Source organism: Thalassophryne amazonica, chromosome 11 (genome assembly GCF_902500255.1).
Source record: "Thalassophryne amazonica chromosome 11, fThaAma1.1, whole genome shotgun sequence".
Taxonomy (NCBI): Eukaryota; Metazoa; Chordata; class Actinopteri; order Batrachoidiformes; family Batrachoididae; genus Thalassophryne; species Thalassophryne amazonica.
Window position 1 is genome coordinate 108,342,909 of NC_047113.1, and position 22,097 is coordinate 108,365,005.

General features: G+C 42.0%; 1 protein-coding gene across 1 annotated transcript in view; it reads right to left on the reverse strand.

Annotated features, from left to right (window-relative positions):
• The window catches only part of LOC117519736 (alpha-1,3-mannosyl-glycoprotein 4-beta-N-acetylglucosaminyltransferase B-like), a 152,910-nt gene that overhangs the window by 66,643 nt on the left and 64,170 nt on the right, over positions 1-22,097 (reverse strand). The window contains exon 2 of the mRNA XM_034180983.1: positions 7,597-7,711. Coding sequence (XP_034036874.1) covers positions 7,597-7,711 — 115 coding nt within the window. The remainder of the gene's footprint in view (positions 1-7,596; positions 7,712-22,097) is intronic.

Genomic DNA, 22,097 nt, shown 5'->3' on the forward strand with positions numbered 1-22,097 from the left:
ACACAGACACAGAGACACACAGAGAGAGACACAGACAGACACACAGACACACAGAGAGAGACACAGACAGACATGCAGGCATACAGAGAGAGACAGACACAGACACACAGAGAGTCAGACACACACAGACACAGAGACACAGAGAGAGACACAGACAGACACACAGACATACAGAGACACAGATAGACACACAGACATACACACAGTGACAGACATACAGAGAGAGACAGACACACAGACACACAGAGAGAGACACAGACAGACACACAGACATACAGAGACACACAGACATACACACAGTGACAGACATACAGAGAGAGACAGACACACAGACACACAGAGAGAGACACAGACAGACACACAGACATACAGAGAGAGACAGACACACAGACACACAGAGAGAGACACAGACAGACACACAGACACACAGAGAGAGACAGACACACACAGACAGACACACAGACATACAGAGAGAGACAGACACACACAGACAGAAAGACACACAGACACACAGAGAGAGACACAGACAGACACACAGACATATAGAGAGAGACAGACACACAGACACACAGAGAGAGACACAGACAGACACACAGACATACAGAGACACACAGAGAGAGACAGACACACACAGACAGACACACAGACATACAGAGAGAGACAGACACACAGACACACAGGGAGAGACAGACACACACAGAAAGACACACAGACACACAGAGAGAGACACAGACACACAGACATACAGAGACAGACAGACACATAGACACACAGAGAGAGACACAGACAGATACACAGACATACAGAGAGAGACAGACACACAGACACACAGAGAGAGACAGACACACACAGACACACACAGAGAGACACAGACAGACACACAGGGAGAGACAGACACACACAGACAGAAAGACACACAGACACACAGAGAGAGACACAGACAGACACACAGACATACAGAGAAACACAGAGAGAGACAGACACACACAGACAGACACACAGACATACAGAGAGAGACAGACACACAGACACACAGGGAGAGACAGACACACACAGACAGAAAGACACACAGACACACAGAGAGAGACAGACACACACAGACACACAGAGAGAGACACAGACAGACACAGACATACAGAGAGAGACAGACACACAGACACACAGAGAGAGACACAGACAGACACACAGACATACAGAGAAACACAGGGAGAGACAGACACACAGACATACAGAGAGAGACAGACACACAGACACACAGGGAGAGACAGACACACACAGACACACCGAGAGAGACACAGACAGACACACAGACATACAGAGAGAGACAGACACACAGAGAGAGACACAGACAGACACACAGACACACACAGACACACAGACACAGATAGACACAGACAGACACACAGAGACACACAGACACAGGCAGACAGACACACATTGACAGACACACAGAGAGAGACAGACACACACAGACAGAAAGACACACAGAGAGAGACAGAAACACACAGACACAGAGACACACAGAGAGAGACACAGACAGACACAGACACACAGAGAGAGACAGACACACAGACACACAGAGAGACAGACACACACAGACACAGAGACACACAGAGAGAGACAGACACACAGACACAGAGACACAGATAGACACACAGACATACACACAGTGACAGACATACAGAGAGAGACAGAAACACACAGACACAGAGACACACAGAGAGAGACACAGACAGACACGCAGACATACAGAGAGAGACAGACACACAGACACACAGAGACACACAGAGAGAGACACAGACACACAGAGACACAGACACACAGACACAGAGACACACAGACATACACACAGTGACAGACATACAGAGAGAGACACAGACACAGACAGATGGTTACTGTGGATGTGCATAAAGATGCTGATCTGTGTGAAAACCAACATCCATCTCTGTTTATGACTGCTGACATTTGCTTTGATCTCTTTCTTTGAGACTGTGACAGTTGTTCCTTTGGTGTCTCTCTATCATTCTTCGATCCTAACTCCTGAACTGTGATTCTGGTCACTCTTCTTTGATCCTAATAGTTGATCTTTATATATTGATATGAAAACGTGCTGGGAGGTGATGTGCTCCTGACAGAGGCGCCGAAAAGAGGACAAGGACAATGATTCTAGAGGCCGTTAATACAATTATAATACTGACAAAATGACTCATTTTAAACTTACAATCACACATAATTTGTTTTCCAACGTATTTATGTAACATGGTTCAGTCCACCTGCTCCGTCAGACTGATGCCGAAACTTTTCAAAGAGTGAGTGGCAAGAGGCAAGAACAGCTCAGAGAGTTCAAAAAGAAAAAAAAAAATTCAAAAGAAAAAGAAAAAGCTTGGACAGGAGAAAGAAGCAAAGACGAGTTCAGGCACAAAACCCTGTATCTCCACCAGACCACTCTTGTTTTAAAAAAGGATATTTACCTGATGGAAGTTGTACATCTCCATGAATCATTCTTTCTTGTGATGAAATGGTTATGGTGCACTGAACAAAATAGCAGAATCTCAAAAATCCACATTTTTTCACAAATGTGTTAATTATCAACCTTTAATAAATTTGGCTGCAAAACCTGGTATCTCCACCTTCAGTTTGTTTGCAAAACTCAGTAAGTCCATCACTTTAATGTACACCAATGCTGCATTTACTCATAGGCGGGACGCGTTACAAATGTCATATTTGTGTCATTCTTAGCACATTCCTGACATTCTTAACGTGACAACGCATCTGAATAGGTTTCTTAATAGTGCGTGTTGGTGCGTGATATTGGTGATTTTCATGGAGCATGTTTTTGGCTGTTTAAAAAATCTTCCATGAATGTCACACACCACCGTCATTTCGCCTCATGTCGTGGAGGTCGGAACTGAGCGTGTTGATCCATCATGATTCGTGGTGATCCTTAACAGAGCGTGACAGCGTTCTTCTCTGATGTGCACAGAATTAAACCCTGCTGCACCGAATTCAGTTTCATTGCTACAGTATGCTGAAGTACAGTGATGCCAAGTCAGCTAAAAGTTTCATTCCAGTGCTTCTCAGCGTGCTCCTGCAGGTGTTCCACCTGCTGCTGTGCCTGAAAATGAGCGAGACCAGAGAAGCATGGAGCCACACATTCTCCATCTCCTCTTCCTCTCTGCGCCACTCCACAGCACAGAGCCCAACTAAGCATGCTGTCACAAAGTTCTGCTGTGGATTTTGAGGAGCAAACTGGAGCAATCTGAACTGTCCATCAGCTGATGGATGAATATGGGTGTGTGTGTGGAGACATTTCGCCTCATTCACAACGTGACAGAACTTAACGATGCACTGTTACACGCAACAGCGTGGAACATTATTCCTGACCTTGCGTAATGGTTCCTGATGATGCTCCACCAACACATTACATTAATCATAACATGTGGTAACAGGTTGCAGCAGTTCCTGAGGACACCTGACACCTCTGCCTCAAATTATCACATTTGTGATCAGCAGCCAAGAATGTATACTTCATGGCACTCCTGATGTGCCGTGTAAACGCAGCATCAGAGAAGCTCTCGTGGGCGCCGCAATCTTTGGGTCACGTGACCGATATACATGCCAGTGAGTGGTGCGCTGTTCACTCTGTGGTTTTGCACACAAACTGGGTTGGCGCTTACGAGGTTCTGCATACAAACCGCACCTTGACTTGCATTTACCAGAAGATTTATGGGCTGTTGCAGCAGAACTGATTTTGTTGTCGGATACGAGCCTCGGTAAGCTTTCACTTGCAATGGTTATCTCATTTTCCGTGGGCGTGGCGTTTACGGGGTTTTGCACCTGAACTCTTCATAAATATACACATGAGGGGATATCAAAAAGTTTTGAGTCTCAAACAGAAGAATGTTAGAATGTTTTATTTTCCAACTCCATACACTTGTTCCACTTAGTTTGCTCGTCACTGATACCCTATCAGTAGAACTCAACATACTGGTCCCCTAACCAGCCCTCCGCTGCAGCAGTCAGTTCATCGTCATCATCAAATCTCTGGCCCTGAAGGTGTTTTTTTCAGCCTGGGAAAGAGGTGGAAGTCGCTAGGGGCTAGGTCTGGAGAATAGGGTGGGTGAGGAAGAAGTTTATAGCCACACTCGCACACAGTGTCCACGGCAACCCAGCTGGTGTGGACTGGTGCTTTGTCCTGGTGAAGCAGAATGCCACGACTGACACTGGAGGGTTTGTCTCTTCCACACAGTGTTCTGACTCAACAACTGAAGTGAGCAATATGATACTTCATGAAATAAGTAGATCAGGTGTGATGCATTGTAATATCCAACTGGGAAAAATGTGTGAGGCTCAAAACTTTTTGTCAGCCTGTTATCTGTCCCCATCATTGTCCATAAGCCAGCTCACTTTTCTTCCCATGTTAGCTCATATGTCTGAAGAAAACTCTGGGTTTATACATTTCACTGTTGTTTTTGGTAAATAATCAATGCAGGCAAATGTTTAGCAAGCTGCTCTGCTCAAAAAATGTCTCATTGTCAGGGTTTGAGTTTTGTTTGGTTATCTGTTTTTCTTTCTTTCTTTTGATCTGTTAGTTATTTTTGCATTTCATTAGTTTTGGTTTGTTTATTCGTACAAACCAATTGTAATGTTTTATTCGCAAGTATTTTTTTTGTGTGCTTTTATTGTTTTTATTATTTATTTAGTTGTTATCTTATTGCTTAATGTGTTTGTATTATAAGGACCACAATGGAAATAAGTCCGGAGACTTTTTTGTGTTATCCTTGAAATTCCAAAGAATTAATTTAGGTTATTGTTTTATTATATCTTTGTTTGATTCTTGGTTTTATTTGTATGGAATTTCTAAATAAATCAATCGAATCAAATAAAAAAATATATCTTCTACTGGCTGAAGATTGCAATGTACTTTTGATGACTCAAAGATTTTATATGCAAACATTTAAAGTTATATTATTTAATGAGGTAGTTAATTACATTTTAGATTTCTTAGTGCATCATCATCATCACCATCACCATTTTTATTATTATTATTATTATTCCCAATCACATGCTTTTGCACAGTCCCATTCCACTACGTTATAGTTATTTAACAGTGAACATAGTTTTGCCTATTTGACTCCTGTACTTCTTATAGAAGTATTTTTTTCCTTTTCTTTTTATTGTTCTTTATGCACCAATAACACAAAATTAAATTAATTTTATCTGAGAACTTACTCAGCAATAATTTAAAGCGCCTTGGGGCAACTGTTTGTTGTGATTTGGTGCTATATAAATAAAATTGATTTGATTTGATTTATTCTCTTGCCTGGTTTTTCTGCTTGGGTCTGTCTGTCTCTGCTTCTCTTGTCTTTTTCTTGGTTCTTGGTGATGGGTGTTTTTCTCTCTCTCTGGCCACGCCCTTGTTCTGGTGCCTTCCATGCACACCTGTTTCTGACTTGCTAATTATCACTTATATAAGCTCACTGGGTGTGTTTGCTCATCACCAGTTTGTCGTGTCGTGTGCCTTCATTCCAGCTCTATACCTGCATTCCTTAGTCCTGCCTGCCTCCTTGTGTGTTCCTGACCTCCAGCCTTTTTGTCTGATGATATTTGTACAGCTGCTTTCCTTTGACTGCCCACTCGTGTACTGACCTCTGTTATCCACAACACTAAAGCCTTTTAAAAACCACAGCTGTTTGTTCAAACCATGCATTTGTGTCCAGCAGTTCCTGACCATCCAGCCTGATAATCATGTTCAGAACAGAAATGTCAAGAGCAGCAGCACGTCTGTCAGTGCCCCCTGAACAAGCCCAAGTACCCCCTGAGGAAGGAGGTGAGCAGCTGTGTGTTGAATTAATCAATTATTCTGGAGAAAAAATATTACAGAATAAAAAATCTTTCTGAAATAAAAAGCCCATTGTCTGTTTTTATTTCAGAACAATTTTAATGGTTTAAAAAAGTGTCAGCTATCACTAAAATATTGTCTGACTGGGTCACTGCTCTCAACCCAATCAGAAAATGTTTACAATTTCTGGAAATCAGAAGAATAAATAGAGTGGGAAAATAAGTATTTGACCCCTGTCAGATTTGCAGGTTTTCCCACCTACAAAGAATGTAGAGGTCTAACTTTTATCGTAAGCTCACTTCAACTGTGACAGACAGAATTTAAAAATAAATGCAATAAGTCACATTGTATGATTATTAAATGATTAATTTTCATTTTGTTTAATGAAATAAGTATTTGATCCACTAGAAAATCAGACCTTAATATTTGGTACAGAAACCTTTGCTTGCAGTTCCAGAGCTCAGATGTTTCCTGTAGTTCTTGTCCAAGTTTGCACACTGCAGCAGGGATTTTGGTCCACTCCTCCATACAGATCCGATCTTTCAGGTTTGGATTTTCAGCTTTGGAGACTTTCTAGACTGGCCAGGCCACTCCAGGACCTTGGAATGCTTCTTACGGAGCCCCTCCTTAGTTGCCCTGGCTGTGTGTTTGGGGTCATTGTCATGCTGGAAGACCCAGCCATGACCCATCTTCAATGCTCTTACTGAGGGAAGGAGGTTGTTTGCCTTGCTGCCCTGCAGGATTTTAAACCATGACAGCATCATGTGTTACTAATGTAATCTTTGTGACTGTGGTCCCAGCTCTCTTCAGGTCATTGACCAGGTCCTCCTGTGTAGTTCTGAGCTTTCACAGAATCATCCTTACCCCACAAAGTGAGCTCTTGCATGGAATCCCAGACCGAGGGAGATTGACAGTCATCTTGTGTTTCTTTCACTTTCTAATAAATAATCATAACAGTTGTTGTCTTCTACCAAGCTGCTTGCCTGTTGTCCTGTAGTCCATCCCAGCCTTGTGCAGGTCTTCAGTTTTGTCCCTGGTGTCCTTAGACAGCTCTTTGGTCTTGGTCATGATGGACAGGTTGGAGTGTGATTGATTGAGTGTGTGAACAGGTGTCTTTTATACAGGTAACAAGTTCAAACAGGTGCAATTAATACAGGTAAAGAGTGCAGAATAAGAGGGCTTCTTAAAGAAAAATTAACAGGTCTGTGAGAGACAGAATTCTTGCTGCTTGGTAGGTGTTCAAATACTTATTTTATGCAATAAAATGCAAATTTTGTTGCATAAAATAAAATTTCATCCAATTCCCCGACCAAGTAACTGTCAAATCATGTTTTCTGGGAATGATCTGGTCAGTGTACATATGGTCCAACTCTGGCCGGAGTGGGACCATATGTACACTGACAATGTTAATTTAACACACGATAAAAACTTACAGACCTCTCCATTCTTTGTAAGTGGGAAAACTTAAAAAATCGACAGCAGATCAAATACTTATTTGCCTCACTGTAGCAGCAACCAGCCTCATACATGTATTTTTGTCAGTCTAGATTATCAGTCTTGCAGCAAATAATTGAATCTGAATGAATTTCATTGTATTTTCAGTACTTCCCCAACTAAGTAACTGTCAAATCATGGGAATGATCACCAAAAATATTCAAATGTATAGTTTTATGTAAAACAGTATCAAACCTTTGATACTGCTATGGGTGAGCTCAGGAACATTTCTTTTCATGGGGCTCAAAACACACACACACCTATAAATCCAAGTTGCGAGAACTCCAGGATGAACCAGCGGTTGGAGGTCTGCTGACTGATAAACGTCTTCATGGCCTCGTAGTAGTCTTCTTTTGCAATAATGTCATCTTCTAACTGCAAAGCACACACAGGTTCATAATCAGTGTCAGTGGCAACATTTTCTCAGTTCAGGGTCTGTGATCCTGATCTGGATCAGGTCGACGTCCATTGGGTTCTATGACATGTGACCTACGTTAGATGACAGACGATGAAAACTGTTCCTTTTGACAACCTGATTTTCAATATTCATTTTGAAGAATAGTTGCCATGGCAACCATGATGAAAATTCATGATGGCTCTATCATATTTTATTTGAAATAACTTTGGCTACATCTGTTCCAAATATGGTGCCTCTATCACAAAATGCACAGATCTGTTGTTGTTGTTTTTTTTTGCTATGCCACCCCACTATGAGCTGAAGAACGTTGCCCGTCTCCTGGCAGTGGCACCTGTCACTAGGTGTCAAGTTAATGTTTCGCCCTCACAGGTGGTGTTTTGGAGGCAGGAAAAATGTAACCCCATAAATCTTTGAGTGATTTTGAAGAGTGTAAAACTGTGATGGCTATGAGATGTGGGCCAGAGCATCTGCACAACCGCAGCTCTGTGACATGTTCCTGGTCTGTAATGGTCAGTACCGGCCAAAAGTGGCCCAAGGAAGGAAAACCCGTCAGTATCTGGTCTGACCACCATTTGCCTCACACAGTGCAACACATGTCCCTCACATGGAGTTGATTAGGTTGTTGATTGTGGCCTGTGGAATGCTGGTCCACTCCTCATCAATAGCTGTGTGAAGTTCCTGGATATGGGCAGGAACTGCAGCACGCCTTCGGTGTATATGCCGATCCACAGTGTCCCAACCATGCTCAATGGGTGATGTGCCCGGTGAGTATGCTGCCCTGTAAGAACTGGGATGTTTTCAGCTTCCAGGAATTGTGTACAGATCCTTACAACACGGGGCAGTGCATTATCACGCTGCAACATGAAGTGATGGGTGGATGAACGACACAACAACAGGCCTCAGGATCTCGTCACGGTATCTCTGTGCATTCAAAGTGCTATCAATAAAACGCACCTGTGTTCAATAGCCATAGCATACCCCTGCCCACACCATCACCCCACCGCCACCACAGGCCACTCCATCCACAATGTTGACATCAGCAAACCGCTCACCCACATGACGGCGCACATGTTGTCTGCCATCTGACCTGAACAGTGAAAACCAAACACCCCCCCCCCCCCGCCTTCACTGTGCATGCGACATTTCGTAGCGTCACCAGAAATTCACTGATTATCGCCTCATTTCTGCTTCAAACTGCCTCCAGTCATCATCTGTTTCAGCCACATATATCTGAAGCTTTTGTACAACAATCATTTCCACACAAATTCAACATTATTTCATCATAAAAGATGGAGGAAGCGATCAGAGCGCCACTTCATGCGCCTACGTCATTTCAAAGTGTCAGTAAAGACTTGCCAATTATCACCTCATTTTCTGTTTAAAACTGACTTTCAAATGATTTAAGAGGTTTTACTTTGTCATCTGATGGTTAATAATCACATTAATCCCTTTGATCACTTTGGGTGAAGAGAGTCAGACTCAGAGAGTCAGAGTCAGACAAGCTGCTGTGGTACCAAATGATGCATGCACAGTGAAGGCAGGGCAGACCCATTTTTAGGGGGGGGGGACCATTCAGTCTACGACACCAGGATTCATCCATGAAGAGAACACCTCTCCAACATGCCAGACACCATCAAACGTGAGCATTTTCCCACTCAAGTTGGTTACAACGACGAACTGCAGTCAGGTCAAGACCCCGATGAGGACGACAAGCAGCAGATGAGCTTCCCTGAGATGGCAGAGAAGCTTGAATCTTTGACTGGACTTCCTCAGCTAAATTTCTAGCAAGAAATTTAGCTGAGGAAGCTTCTGCGATTAGAAGCGAAACGTCCTCGTGTCAAGTAACCCATTCCAGTCGAAGATTCAAGCTTCTCTACTATGGAACCCACCTGGACAACGGAGAGCCTTCACAGAAACATTCCCTGAGATGTTTTCTGACAGTTTGTGAAGAAATTCTTTGGTTATGCAAACCGATTGTTGCAGCAGCTGTCTGGGTCGCTGGTCTCAGACCATCTTGGAGGTGAACATGCAGGATGTGGAGGTCCTGGGCTGGTGTAGTTACACGTGGTGTGAAGTTGTGAGGTCGGTTGGAGGTATTGCCAAATTCTCTGAAATGCCTTTGGAGATTCAATTCACGGACAACAGCTCTGGTGGACATTCCTGCAGTCAGCAGACTTCTGCAACTTCTGTAGCATTGAACTGTGTGATAAAACTGAACATTTCAGAGTGGCCTTTTATTGTGGCCAGCCTAAGGCACACCTGTGCAGTACTCATGCTATCTAATCAGTATCTTGATATGTCACACTTGTGAGGTGGGTTGGATTATCTCAGCAAAGGAGAAGTGCTCACTAACACAGATTTAGACAGATTTGTGAAAAATATATGAGAGAAATAGGCCATTTTGAGTATACAGAAAGTGTTTGAGATCTTTCAGTTTAGCTCATGAAAAATGGGGTCAAAAACAAAAGTGCTGCGTTTAGATTTTTGTTCAGTATATATATATATCAATCAATCAATTTTTTTTTTATATAGCGCCAAATCACAACAAACAGTTGCCCCAAGGCGCTTTATATTGTAAGGCAAGGCCATACAATAATTATGTAAAACCCCAACGGTCAAAACGACCCCCTGTGAGCAAGCACTTGGCTACAGTGGGAAGGAAAAACTCCCTTTTAACAGGAAGAAACCTCCAGCAGAACCAGGCTCAGGAAGGGGCAGTCTTCTGCTGGGACTGGTTGGGGCTGAGGGAGAGAACCAGGAAAAAGACATGCTGTGGAGGGGAGCAGAGATCGATCACTAATGATTAAATGCAGAGTGGTGCATACAGAGCAAAAAGAGAAAGAAACAGTGCATCATGGGAACCCCCCAGCAGTCTACGTCTATAGCAGCATAACTAAGGGATGGTTCAGGGTCACCTGATCCAGCCCTAACTATAAGCTTTAGCAAAAAGGAAAGTTTTAAGCCTAATCTTAAAAGTAGAGAGGGTGTCTGTCTCCCTGATCTGAATTGGGAGCTGGTTCCACAGGAGAGGAGCCTGAAAGCTGAAGGCTCTGCCTCCCATTCTACTCTTACAAACCCTAGGAACTACAAGTAAGCCTGCAGTCTGAGAGCGAAGCGCTCTATTGGGGTGATATGGTACTACGAGGTCCCTAAGATAAGATGGGACCTGATTATTCAAAACCTTATAAGTAAGAAGAAGAATTTTAAATTCTATTCTAGAATTAACAGGAAGCCAATGAAGAGAGGCCAATATGGGTGAGATATGCTCTCTCCTTCTAGTCCCCGTCAGTACTCTAGCTGCAGCATTTTGAATTAACTGAAGGCTTTTTAGGGAACTTTTAGGACAACCTGATAATAATGAATTACAATAGTCCAGCCTAGAGGAAATAAATGCATGAATTAGTTTTTCAGCATCACTCTGAGACAAGACCTTTCTGATTTTAGAGATATTGCGTAAATGCAAAAAAGCAGTCCTACATATTTGTTTAATATGCGCTTTGAATGACATATCCTGATCAAAAATGACTCCAAGATTTCTCACAGTATTACTAGAGCTCAGGGTAATGCCATCCAGAGTAAGGATCTGGTTAGACACCATGTTTCTAAGATTTGTGGGGCCAAGTACAATAACTTCAGTTTTATCTGAGTTTAAAAGCAGGAAATTAGAGGTCATCCATGTCTTTATGTCTGTAAGACAATCCTGCAGTTTAGCTAATTGGTGTGTGTCCTCTGGCTTCATGGATAGATAAAGCTGGGTATCATCTGCGTAACAATGAAAATTTAAGCAATACCGTCTAATAATACTGCCTAAGGGAAGCATGTATAAAGTGAATAAAATTGGTCCTAGCACAGAACCTTGTGGAACTCCATAATTAACTTTAGTCTGTGAAGAAGATTCCCCATTTACATGAACAAATTGTAATCTATTAGACAAATATGATTCAAACCACCGCAGCGCAGTGCCTTTAATACCTATGGCATGCTCTAATCTCTGTAATAAAATTTTATGGTCAACAGTATCAAAAGCAGCACTGAGGTCTAACAGAACAAGCACAGAGATGAGTCCACTGTCCGAGGCCATAAGAAGATCATTTGTAACCTTCACTAATGCTGTTTCTGTACTATGATGAATTCTAAAACCTGACTGAAACTCTTCAAATAGACCATTCCTCTGCAGATGATCAGTTAGCTGTTTTACAACTACCCTTTCAAGAATTTTTGAGAGAAAAGGAAGGTTGGAGATTGGCCTATAATTAGCTAAGATAGCTGGGTCAAGTGATGGCTTTTTAAGTAATGGTTTAATTACTGCCACCTTAAAAGCCTGTGGTACATAGCCAACTAACAAAGATAGATTGATCATATTTAAGATCGAAGCATTAAATAATGGTAGGGCTTCCTTGAGCAGCCTGGTAGGAATGGGGTCTAATAAACATGTTGATGGTTTGGATGAAGTAACTAATGAAAATAACTCAGACAGAACAATCGGAGAGAAAGAGTCTAACCAAATACCGGCATCACTGAAAGCAGCCAAAGATAACGATGCGTCTTTGGGATGGTTATGAGTAATTTTTTCTCTAATAGTTAAAATTTTGTTAGCAAAGAAAGTCATGAAGTCATTACTAGTTAAAGTTAATGGAATACTCAGCTCAATAGAGCTCTGACTCTTTGTCAGCCTGGCTACAGTGCTGAAAAGAAACCTGGGGTTGTTCCTATTTTCTAAGTGAAGGCTTAGGCTAAGTGAAGATCTTCTAAATTAGTGAGACGCCATTTCCTCTCCAACTTACGGGTTATCTGCTTTAAGCTACGAGTTTGTGAGTTATACCACAGAGTCAGACACTTCTGATTTAAAGCTCTCTTTTTCAGAGGAGCTACAGCATCCAAAGTTGTCTTCAATGAGGATGTAAAACTATTGACGAGATACTCTATCTCCCTTACAGAGTTTAGGTAGCTACTCTGCACTGTGTTGGTATATGGCATTAGAGAACATAAAGAAGGAATCATATCCTTAAACCTAGTTACAGCGCTTTCTGAAAGACTTCTAGTGTAATGAAACTTATTCCCCACTGCAGGGTAGTCCATCAGAGTAAATGTAAATGTTATTAAGAAATGATCAGACAGAAGGGAGTTTTCAGGGAATACTGTTAAGTCTTCAATTTCCATACCATAAGTCAGAACAAGATCTAAGATATGATTAAAGTGGTGGGTGGACTCATTTACTTTTTGAGCAAAGCCAATAGAGTCTAATAATAGATTAAATGCAGTGTTGAGGCTGTCATTCTCAGCATCTGTGTGGATGTTAAAATCGCCCACTATAATTATCTTATCTGAGCTAAGCACTAAGTCAGACAAAAGGTCTGAAAATTCACAGAGAAACTCACAGTAACGACCAGGTGGACGATAGATAATAACAAATAAAACTGGTTTTTGGGACTTCCAATTTGGATGGACAAGACTAAGAGTCAAGCTTTCAAATGAATTAAAGCTCTGTCTGGGTTTTTGATTAATTAATAAGCTGGAATGGAAGATTGCTGCTAATCCTCCGCCCCGGCCCGTGCTACGAGCGTTCTGACAGTTAGTGTGACTCGGGGGTGTTGACTCATTTAAACTAACATATTCATCCTGCTGTAACCAGGTTTCTGTTAGGCAGAATAAATCAATATGTTGATCAATTATTATATCATTTACCAACAGGGACTTAGAAGAGAGAGACCTAATGTTTAATAGACCACATTTAACTGTTTTAGTCTGTGGTGCAGTTGAAGGTGCTATATTATTTTTTCTTTTTGAATTTTTATGCTTAAATAGATTTTTGCTGGTTATTGGTAGTCTGGGAGCAGGCACCGTCTCTACGGGGATGGGGTAATGAGGGGATGGCAGGGGGAGAGAAGCTGCAGAGAGGTGTGTAAGACTACAACTCTGCTTCCTGGTCCCAACCCTGGATAGTCACGGTTTGGAGGATTTAAGAAAATTGGCCAGATTTCTAGAAATGAGAGCTGCTCCATCCAAAGTGGGATGGATGCCGTCTCTCCTAACAAGACCAGGTTTTCCCCAGAAGCTTTGCCAATTATCTATGAAGCCCACCTCATTTTTTGGACACCACTCAGACAGACAGCAATTCAAGGAGAACATGCGGCTAAACATGTCACTCCCGGTCTGATTGGGGAGGGGCCCAGAGAAAACTACAGAGTCCGACATTGTTTTTGCAAAGTTACACACCGATTTAATGTTAATTTTAGTGACCTCCGATTGGCGTAACCGGGTGTCATTACTGCCGACGTGAATTACAATCTTACCAAATTTACGCTTAGCCTTAGCCAGCAGTTTCAAATTTCCTTCAATGTCGCCTGCTCTGGCCCCCGGAAGACAATTGACTATGGTTGCTGGTGTCGCTAACTTCACATTTCTCAAAACAGAGTCGCCAATAACCAGAGTTTGATCCTCGGCGGGTGTGTCGTCGAGTGGGGAAAAACGGTTAGAGATGTGAACGGGTTGGCGGTGTACACGGGGCTTCTGTTTAGGGCTACGCTTCCTCCTCACAGTCACCCAGTCGGCCTGCTTTCCCGGCTGCTCGGGATCTGCCAGGGGGTAACTAACGGCGGCTAAGCTACCTTGGTCCGCACCGACTACAGGGGCCTGGCTAGCTGTAGAATTTTCCACGTTGCGGAGCCGAGTCTCCAATTCGCCCAGCCTGGCCTCCAAAGCTATGAATAAGCTACACTTATTACAAGTACCGTTACTGCTAAAGGAGGCCGAGGAATAACTAAACATTTCACACCCAGAGCAGAAAAGTGCGGAAGAGACAGGAGAAGCCGCCATGCTAAATCGGCTAAGAGCTAGTAGCTACGCTAAGCTAGCGGATTCCTAAAAACACGCAAAGTGAATAATGTGTAAATAATTTAGAGGTGATTCAGCAGAAGGAGTGCTTTAGTTAAGGCATGTAAAGATTACACTGGGAAACAAATCGTAATCTAGATAACTAGATCAATCTAACTGCGCAGATTAAACAGCTAACAGATACAGAAAAACACCGCTGTGCTCCGGAACAGGAAGTGATACAATACCGCAGTGAGAGCCAACCACCAGTAGAGGCAAGCAAGAGCATATATATATATATATATATATATATATATATATTTTTTTTTTTTTTTTGTGTGTGTGTGTGTGCGTGTGTGAACCCTAAGAGGCATATGTTATTTACACAGTTTTATGTGTAAAGTAATCAGCTGCGGACAGGCAATGAACCGCAGTACACCCAAGATGGACATTAAGACAGGACTTGTCCACGGTGTGGATGTGTCTGATGTTTCATCTTCAGCGGTGGATCAAATGTCCAAACATATCTATTTCAAACAAAATTTAAATTGACTGTGCCTGTTTCATTAATTAAAAAAACGAGCATGTTTATTTCCCTTTACATTTTTCAAGGGAGATAATTATAATTTATTTAATTTATATAGTGCCAAATCACAACAAAGTTGCCTCAAGGCACTTCACACAAGTAAGGTCTAACCTTACCAACCCCCACAGCAAGAACACAGGTGACAGTGGTAAGAAAAAACTCCCTCTGAGGAAGAAACCTCAAGCAGACCAGACTCAAAGGGGTGACCCTCTGCTTGGGCCATGATACAGACACAATTGACAATACAAATATACAGGACATTTTGGGCGTCCATGCTGGTGCACAGGACAGGAGGCCTGCAGAAGAAGACACCCACATCCATCTCTGGATGGAGCCACACCTCAAACAAAGAAAAAAAAACAGAATCAGGCGACAGAAAGACAACAAATACAGTATAATTTGTCAGCAATAACCAACAAGAAAAACAGAAGAAATACTAAGGTGATCACCGGCCACTAGCCCTAAACTTCACTAAAAAACCCAGAATTTAGATAAAGTTGAGGCCGCAGCACGCTCCGTTTACTAATAAAATGAATTAAGAGTAAAAAGCATAGTAACATACAGTTGTATGTAAAAGTTTGGGCACCTCTGATAATTTTCATGATTTCCTTTATAAATCATTGGTTGTCTGGATCAGAAATTTCAGTTAAATATATCTTACAGCAGACAAACACACTGATATTTGAGAAGTGAAATGAAGTTTATAGGATTTATAGAAAGTATGCAATAATTCTTTAAACAAAATTAGGCAGGTGCATAAACTTGGGCACCCTTGTCATTTTATTGATTTTAATACATTTCGCACTATTTATTGGAACACAATTGGTTTGGTAAGCTCATTGACCCTTGATCTCCTTACACAGGTGAATCCAATCATGAGAAAGGGTATTTAAAGTGGCCATTTCAAATGTTTCTCCTCTTTGCATCTCTTCTAATGAGTGGCAACATGGAAGCCTCTAAACAACTCTCAATTGACCTGAAAACAAAGATTGTTCAACATCATGGTTTAGGGGAAGGACACAAAAATCTATCAGAGATTTCAGCTGCCAGTTTCCACTGTGAGGAACATAGTGAGGAAATGGAAGACCATAGGCACAGTACTAGTTAAGGCCCGAAGTGGCAGTCCAAGAAAAATCTCAGATAAGCTGAAGTGAAGGATGGTGAGAACAGTCACAGTCAACCCACAGACCTGCTCCAAAGACCTACAACATGATCTTGCTGCAGATAGTATCTCTGTGCATCGTTCAACTATACAGCACACTTTGCACAAAGAGATGCTGTATGATGCTGTAATGCAGAGGAAGCTTTTTCTGCGTACACACCACAAACAGAGTCGCTTGAGGTATGCTAAAGCACATTTGGACAAGCCAGCTTCATTTTGGAATAAGGTGCCGTGGACTCATGAAACAAAAATTGAGTTATTTGGACATAACAAAGGGCGGTATGCATGGCTGAAAAAGAACACAGCATTCCAAGAAAAACACTTGTTACCTACAGTAAAATTTGGAGGTGGTTCCATCATGCTGTGGGGCTGTGTGGCCAGTGCAGGTACTGGGAATCTTGTTAAAGCTGAGGGTCAGATGGATTCTAGTCAATATCAGCAGATTATTGAGAACAATGTTCATGAATCAGTGACAAAGTTGAAGTTGCACCGGGGCTGGATCTTTCAACAAGACAACAACCCTAAACACTGCTCAAAATCTGCTAAGGCATTCATGCAGAGGAACAAGTACAATGTCCTGGAATGGCCATCTCAGTCCCCAGACCTGAATATATTATTGAAAATCTCTGGTGTGAGTTTTAGCGGGCTGTCCATGCTCGGAAACCAACAAACCTGAGATGTTTTGTAAAGAAGAATGGTCCAAAATACCTTCAACCAGAATCCAGACTCTCATTGGAAGCTATAGGAGGCGTTTAGAGGCTGTTATTTCTGCAAAAGGAGGATCTACTAAGTATTGATGAATTTGTTCTGTTGGGTGAGCAAATTTATGCACCTGCCTAATTTTGTTTAAAGAATTATTGCACACTTTCTGTAAATCCTATAAACTTCATTTCACTTCTCAAATATCACTGTGTTTGTCTGCTATATATGATATATTTAACTGAAATTGCTGATCCAAACAACCAATGATTTATAAAGGAAAATCATGGAAATCATCAGGGGGCACAAACTCTTACATACAACTGTACTATGCCAGTATGCTAGCCATATGAAAGGGAAAATAAGTGCGTCTTAAGTCTGGACTTGAAAGTCTCTACAGAATCTGACTGTTGAGATCACTCTATTGATGCAGGGAGATCATTCCAAAGAACTGGGGCATGAGAAGAAAAAGCTCTATGACCTGCAGACTTCTTAGTCACCCTAGGGACACAAAGTAGTCCTGCACCCTGAGAACGCAAAGCCCAGGCTGGTGATTAAAAATCTTTGTGAATTTAGAAAAAAAAGTAAAACTTTAAAAGCACTGAAAATTTCACTTTTCTGTAAATTTGCTCTTAATTTGAAAAGCTCAGCTCTGAAGTTCTCTTAAAAATTCAAAAGACTTGACGCACCTTAAAGCGTCCAAGTAAAAAATGAATGAATGCCACGTGGTAGCTTAGCTTAGCATAGCTTATCTTAGCAATGAGGCCTTGGCCCACAAAGAAAATTTAAGATTAAGCATTAAGGAAGAGAGAGAAAAAAGTTGCCGGTGGAGAAGAGCTGCAGAAGAGAGAGGCAGGACTCTGTTCTAACTTTTAAAGGGGACTGATATCACCAAACTCCACCCATTTAGGGTGTATGTAATCTCACAGGGTCTTCATGTCCTCAGAACAAACTCAAATGATTCAACTATTTAAACACATTAATTCATTTGAAATACTATTTGTTCTAAGACACTCAATTGGACACATATTATTAATAGACACTTAAACACAGCCTTTGGATAAACAGAGTACTTCAACATCAACATTTTAGATAATGCAGGAAGATTCACTTACACACATCATTTGCAAGGAGCACATATCAATAGACTAGAATAATTACATGCAAAGCATTTTGTTTGAATTATCATTGCAAACCAACATTATAAGTCTTTAGATATCAATGAAAGAATGATAATCTCAAATTTATTTCAAACCAAAGGTATTTTCCTTTGCTTTAAACAAAGAAGTAGTTGGTCATGGAGACTCAAAGATTTATGGCTCCATCTTGTTGTGGGGGAAGTTTTGCAGTCTTGAGAGGTTCCTGCCTTAGTTTGGTCATAAAGTTTGGGTTTTCCGGCCTGGAGAAGCTCAGATACTGACGTGAAGCAATTATCGTGTCATGTAATTCATAATGACCGGAGTTTAACTGATAAAAGCCGAGGGCTCCCCTTTGAAGAACTCTGAATTATAACCTTGTTTTTCCTCTGCTGAAGCAGTGTTGGACCATAGGGGGATGTCTCCAAAACTTATCTGAAGATCTCCAGATGACAGAAATTTCTCAACTGGGGTGGAAATGCAGTCTCTGTCTTCAGTAGGTTTTTGTGTTGAAACATTAATGTACTTTATTTAATTACTACAGCAGACTGCAGTGGCTCAAAGAGATTATTCTCAGTAAGGTGGTCCACAAGCTCCTGTGAAACCACTTTTTCCAGAATTTTAGAGCAAAATGATAGAGTTGATATTGGCCTATAGTTTTTCAATACACTAGGGTCAAGATTAGATTTCTTAAGTAATGGTTTAATCACTGCAGATTTGAAACATTTAGGAACAGATCCAGAAGTTAATGAGAGATTAATAATTTCCAGCACAGCCTGCCCAAGAGTGGACCACAGGTCCTTAAACAGTTTTGTTGGTATAGGATCAAATAAACAGGTTGTGCTTTTTGTTGATGTTACGAGTTTCGTCAGCATGCCTAGTGAGATACTATCAAATTCTGTAAATCTAGGTAATACCTCAGTAGTGGCACCCACCTCAATAGCAGGGTGTAGTGGCTGGGTTAAGGCATGCTGGGATATGTTTAACCTAATGTCTTCTATTTTCTTCTCAAAGTAATCCAGGAAATCTTGTGCTGTAAAAGGAGCGCGAACTACAGGTGGTTGTCCATGAATAAGTGTTGCCACTGTGTTGAACAAGAATTTTGAGTTATGCTTGTTTTTGTTGATCAAATCATAGTAATAGGTCCACTTTGTAGCCAGTAATGCATGCTTATAGTCTAAGATAGCATCACGCTGCGCAAGGTGGAATACTTCTAATTTTGAACTACACCATTTACGTTCTAGACCTCTAGCCTTATGTTTGAAGTCACAACAAGGAGTCATTTAACCAAGGTGACTGTGTTTCTGGGGGGAACATGGTTTTCACAAAGGTGGCGCAATCTCTTCAAATGTAGTTTTGAGCACTAAGTTTAAACTATCCACAAGACCGTCTACTGATTGGGAATTTTTCAAATGTGAAGCTAACACATCAGGCAGTCTAGCTTCGAGTTCAGTCTTAGTTGAGGAGTTGATGCATCGCTGTAGTGATAAATAAGGTTGTTCTACTAAACATGGGAGTAAAACTGTAAACCTAATAAGTGAGTGATCAGACACCACTGATGTAAGAGGCATGATGTCAATATTCGTGACAGCAATGCCACGTGCAAGAACCAAATCCAGGGTATTTCCACGAATGTGCGTTGAGTCCTGAATGCATTGCTGAAATCCTAATGCATCCATAATTTCCATAAATGATTTGCAGAGGGGATCAGAAGGCTTATTTATATGAACGTTAAAGTCACAAATGTTCAGAATGTTATCTGCATTCATTGACAAGTTAGAGATGAACGCACCAAATTCATCTAAGAATTCAGAATATGGGCCAGGGGGCCTATATACAATGACAAAGTAATCCGGCTGATTTTTAGTCTTCTGACCCTGGCAATACGTAGTATCATGGGCAGAGCGGAGAATCAGATGCTCAAATGAGTTGTATTTGTGACCCCCAACAGCTAATAAGCTAAACCTAGAATTATGAATAAGAGAAACACCCCAGCCTTGCTTCGCATCACAAGGGTCGTGACTATATGTGTATGTCAGTGGGCAGGCCTCATTTAAGGGGAGGACAGCTGTAGGTTTAAGCCAGGTTTCACATAACCCAATCATATCTAAGTGATGATCCATAATTAGATCATTCATCAACAATGATTTTGAGGATAGTAATCTTATGTTAATGAGACCCAGTCTAAGGACCTCAGTGGGGTTGATGGTTGGACTGTTTGGGTTTTGGGGTGGTTCCAGAGTAGCATATATAAGATGCATGGAAGTAGGTTTAGGTTTGAGACATTCCACGTGAGTTGTAGGTAGCCGACACGAAATCTTTGATATTGCTGGAACAACCAACGGGCCATCCTAAATTTCAACATAATCCAATGTAGTAATGGGTATTACGTTTGCAAAGCATATCCTTCTATGATTCTTATGGACACGTCTCGTCGTCTACGGAAGCAGGCCACAGTCTCAACTTGATGAATTTCTCTCCCTGGCAGATAAACTGCACTATCACCATAGTGGATTTTCTGCACTGATTTCCCCACAAAGCTAATAGATTCCACACCCACATTTGTCATAAACCTTGCAGGGTCTCTACTCACCTGCTCCGTGGCCTGTAAAATCCTAATGTTACTCTCCCTGTTGAGCTCTATCTATGTTCACAGACAAGATGGTGGCACCTTCCCCAGTAGGGTGGAGGCTGTCTGGCATTAGCAAGCCACGGCAGCCCCAGAATAAAGGCCAGTTTGTTATGTGTCGGACGCAGCTCGGAGAACCGACCAGCGTTTGAAGGACCCAGTATGAAATAAGCAGAGCACGGTACAAAGGCTAACTGAATTTAATACATAACAGTGATAATAACAAAAAGGTGCGGCCTGGCGTGGTGCGCTCCCAGCAGCGCTAACGGTCCGGAGCCAGAAGCTGTTTCGGACCCAAGGACCCCGCCGACACCCCCCAGGTGGCCGCAACAACCGAGTCTGTGAAAGAAGGAACCATTATGTGAGTCCACACTCTACACACAGAACACTTAAAGGTGTACAAACAGCAAACACTTCCTGGCTTGATTACTGATCAGCTTCCCAACCTGCAGGCATGGAACATCCAGTTCACAAAACTCCACCGCAGTGGAAGCTGATACATGACTAACAAACAGCTCAATACAATAAGGTGTGAGGGACACCACATTTACTGACTGTATAACTGTTAGTCACAAAATCTAACGTACCTCAGGAAGTGTGCTGACGAGCGTGAGACCTCACCCCCTCCTCTTTCACAGACTGTGCATCAAACCTGGACGTTCTCAGCATCCGCTGTTGATGAGATGGCTCCCAAGACGACAATCTCACCCGTCTGGTCACAAGGTCGAGTCTCTGGCAAATACACACTGTGCACTCCAGTCTTAAATGCCAACATGTTCCAATCCATCCAGATGCACCACAGCTGTGAGTCCTGACGAGTCGCAGGTGATCAGGGTGAGGTCCTGACAGCCTCAGCAACACAGCCACTCAGTCCCAAATGCACGCCACCTGGGAGGAAAACCAAAAAACAGAAACAAACCGGCAGCCAGGCCCCCCCAGCCATATAACACAGTTATCAATAAAACGAATGCTTTGCTGTCTACAAAATTGTGCCAGCCTCATCATTACCCTGGAAGGGAAGGGGACCAGAGACTATTAATCGATGCCAACACATCTTTCTGGCAAGGTCACAAGTCCTCTCTATGTCCATTTTTGTGACCTCTGAGTGCTTCATCCTGACATCATTGGCACCAACGTGAATAAGTATGTGAATGTATCTTGTGTCATGTTCCTTTGTCTGTCCACCCTTCTGCAGCATCAACACCTGAAGATGAGAAGCAATGTCGGAAGCTCTGTGCCCAGGAATACATTTAACGTCAGCTGGCATCTGTAACTTGACTTTGCAGGTGATAGAATCCCCTATCACTAAAACCAAGCA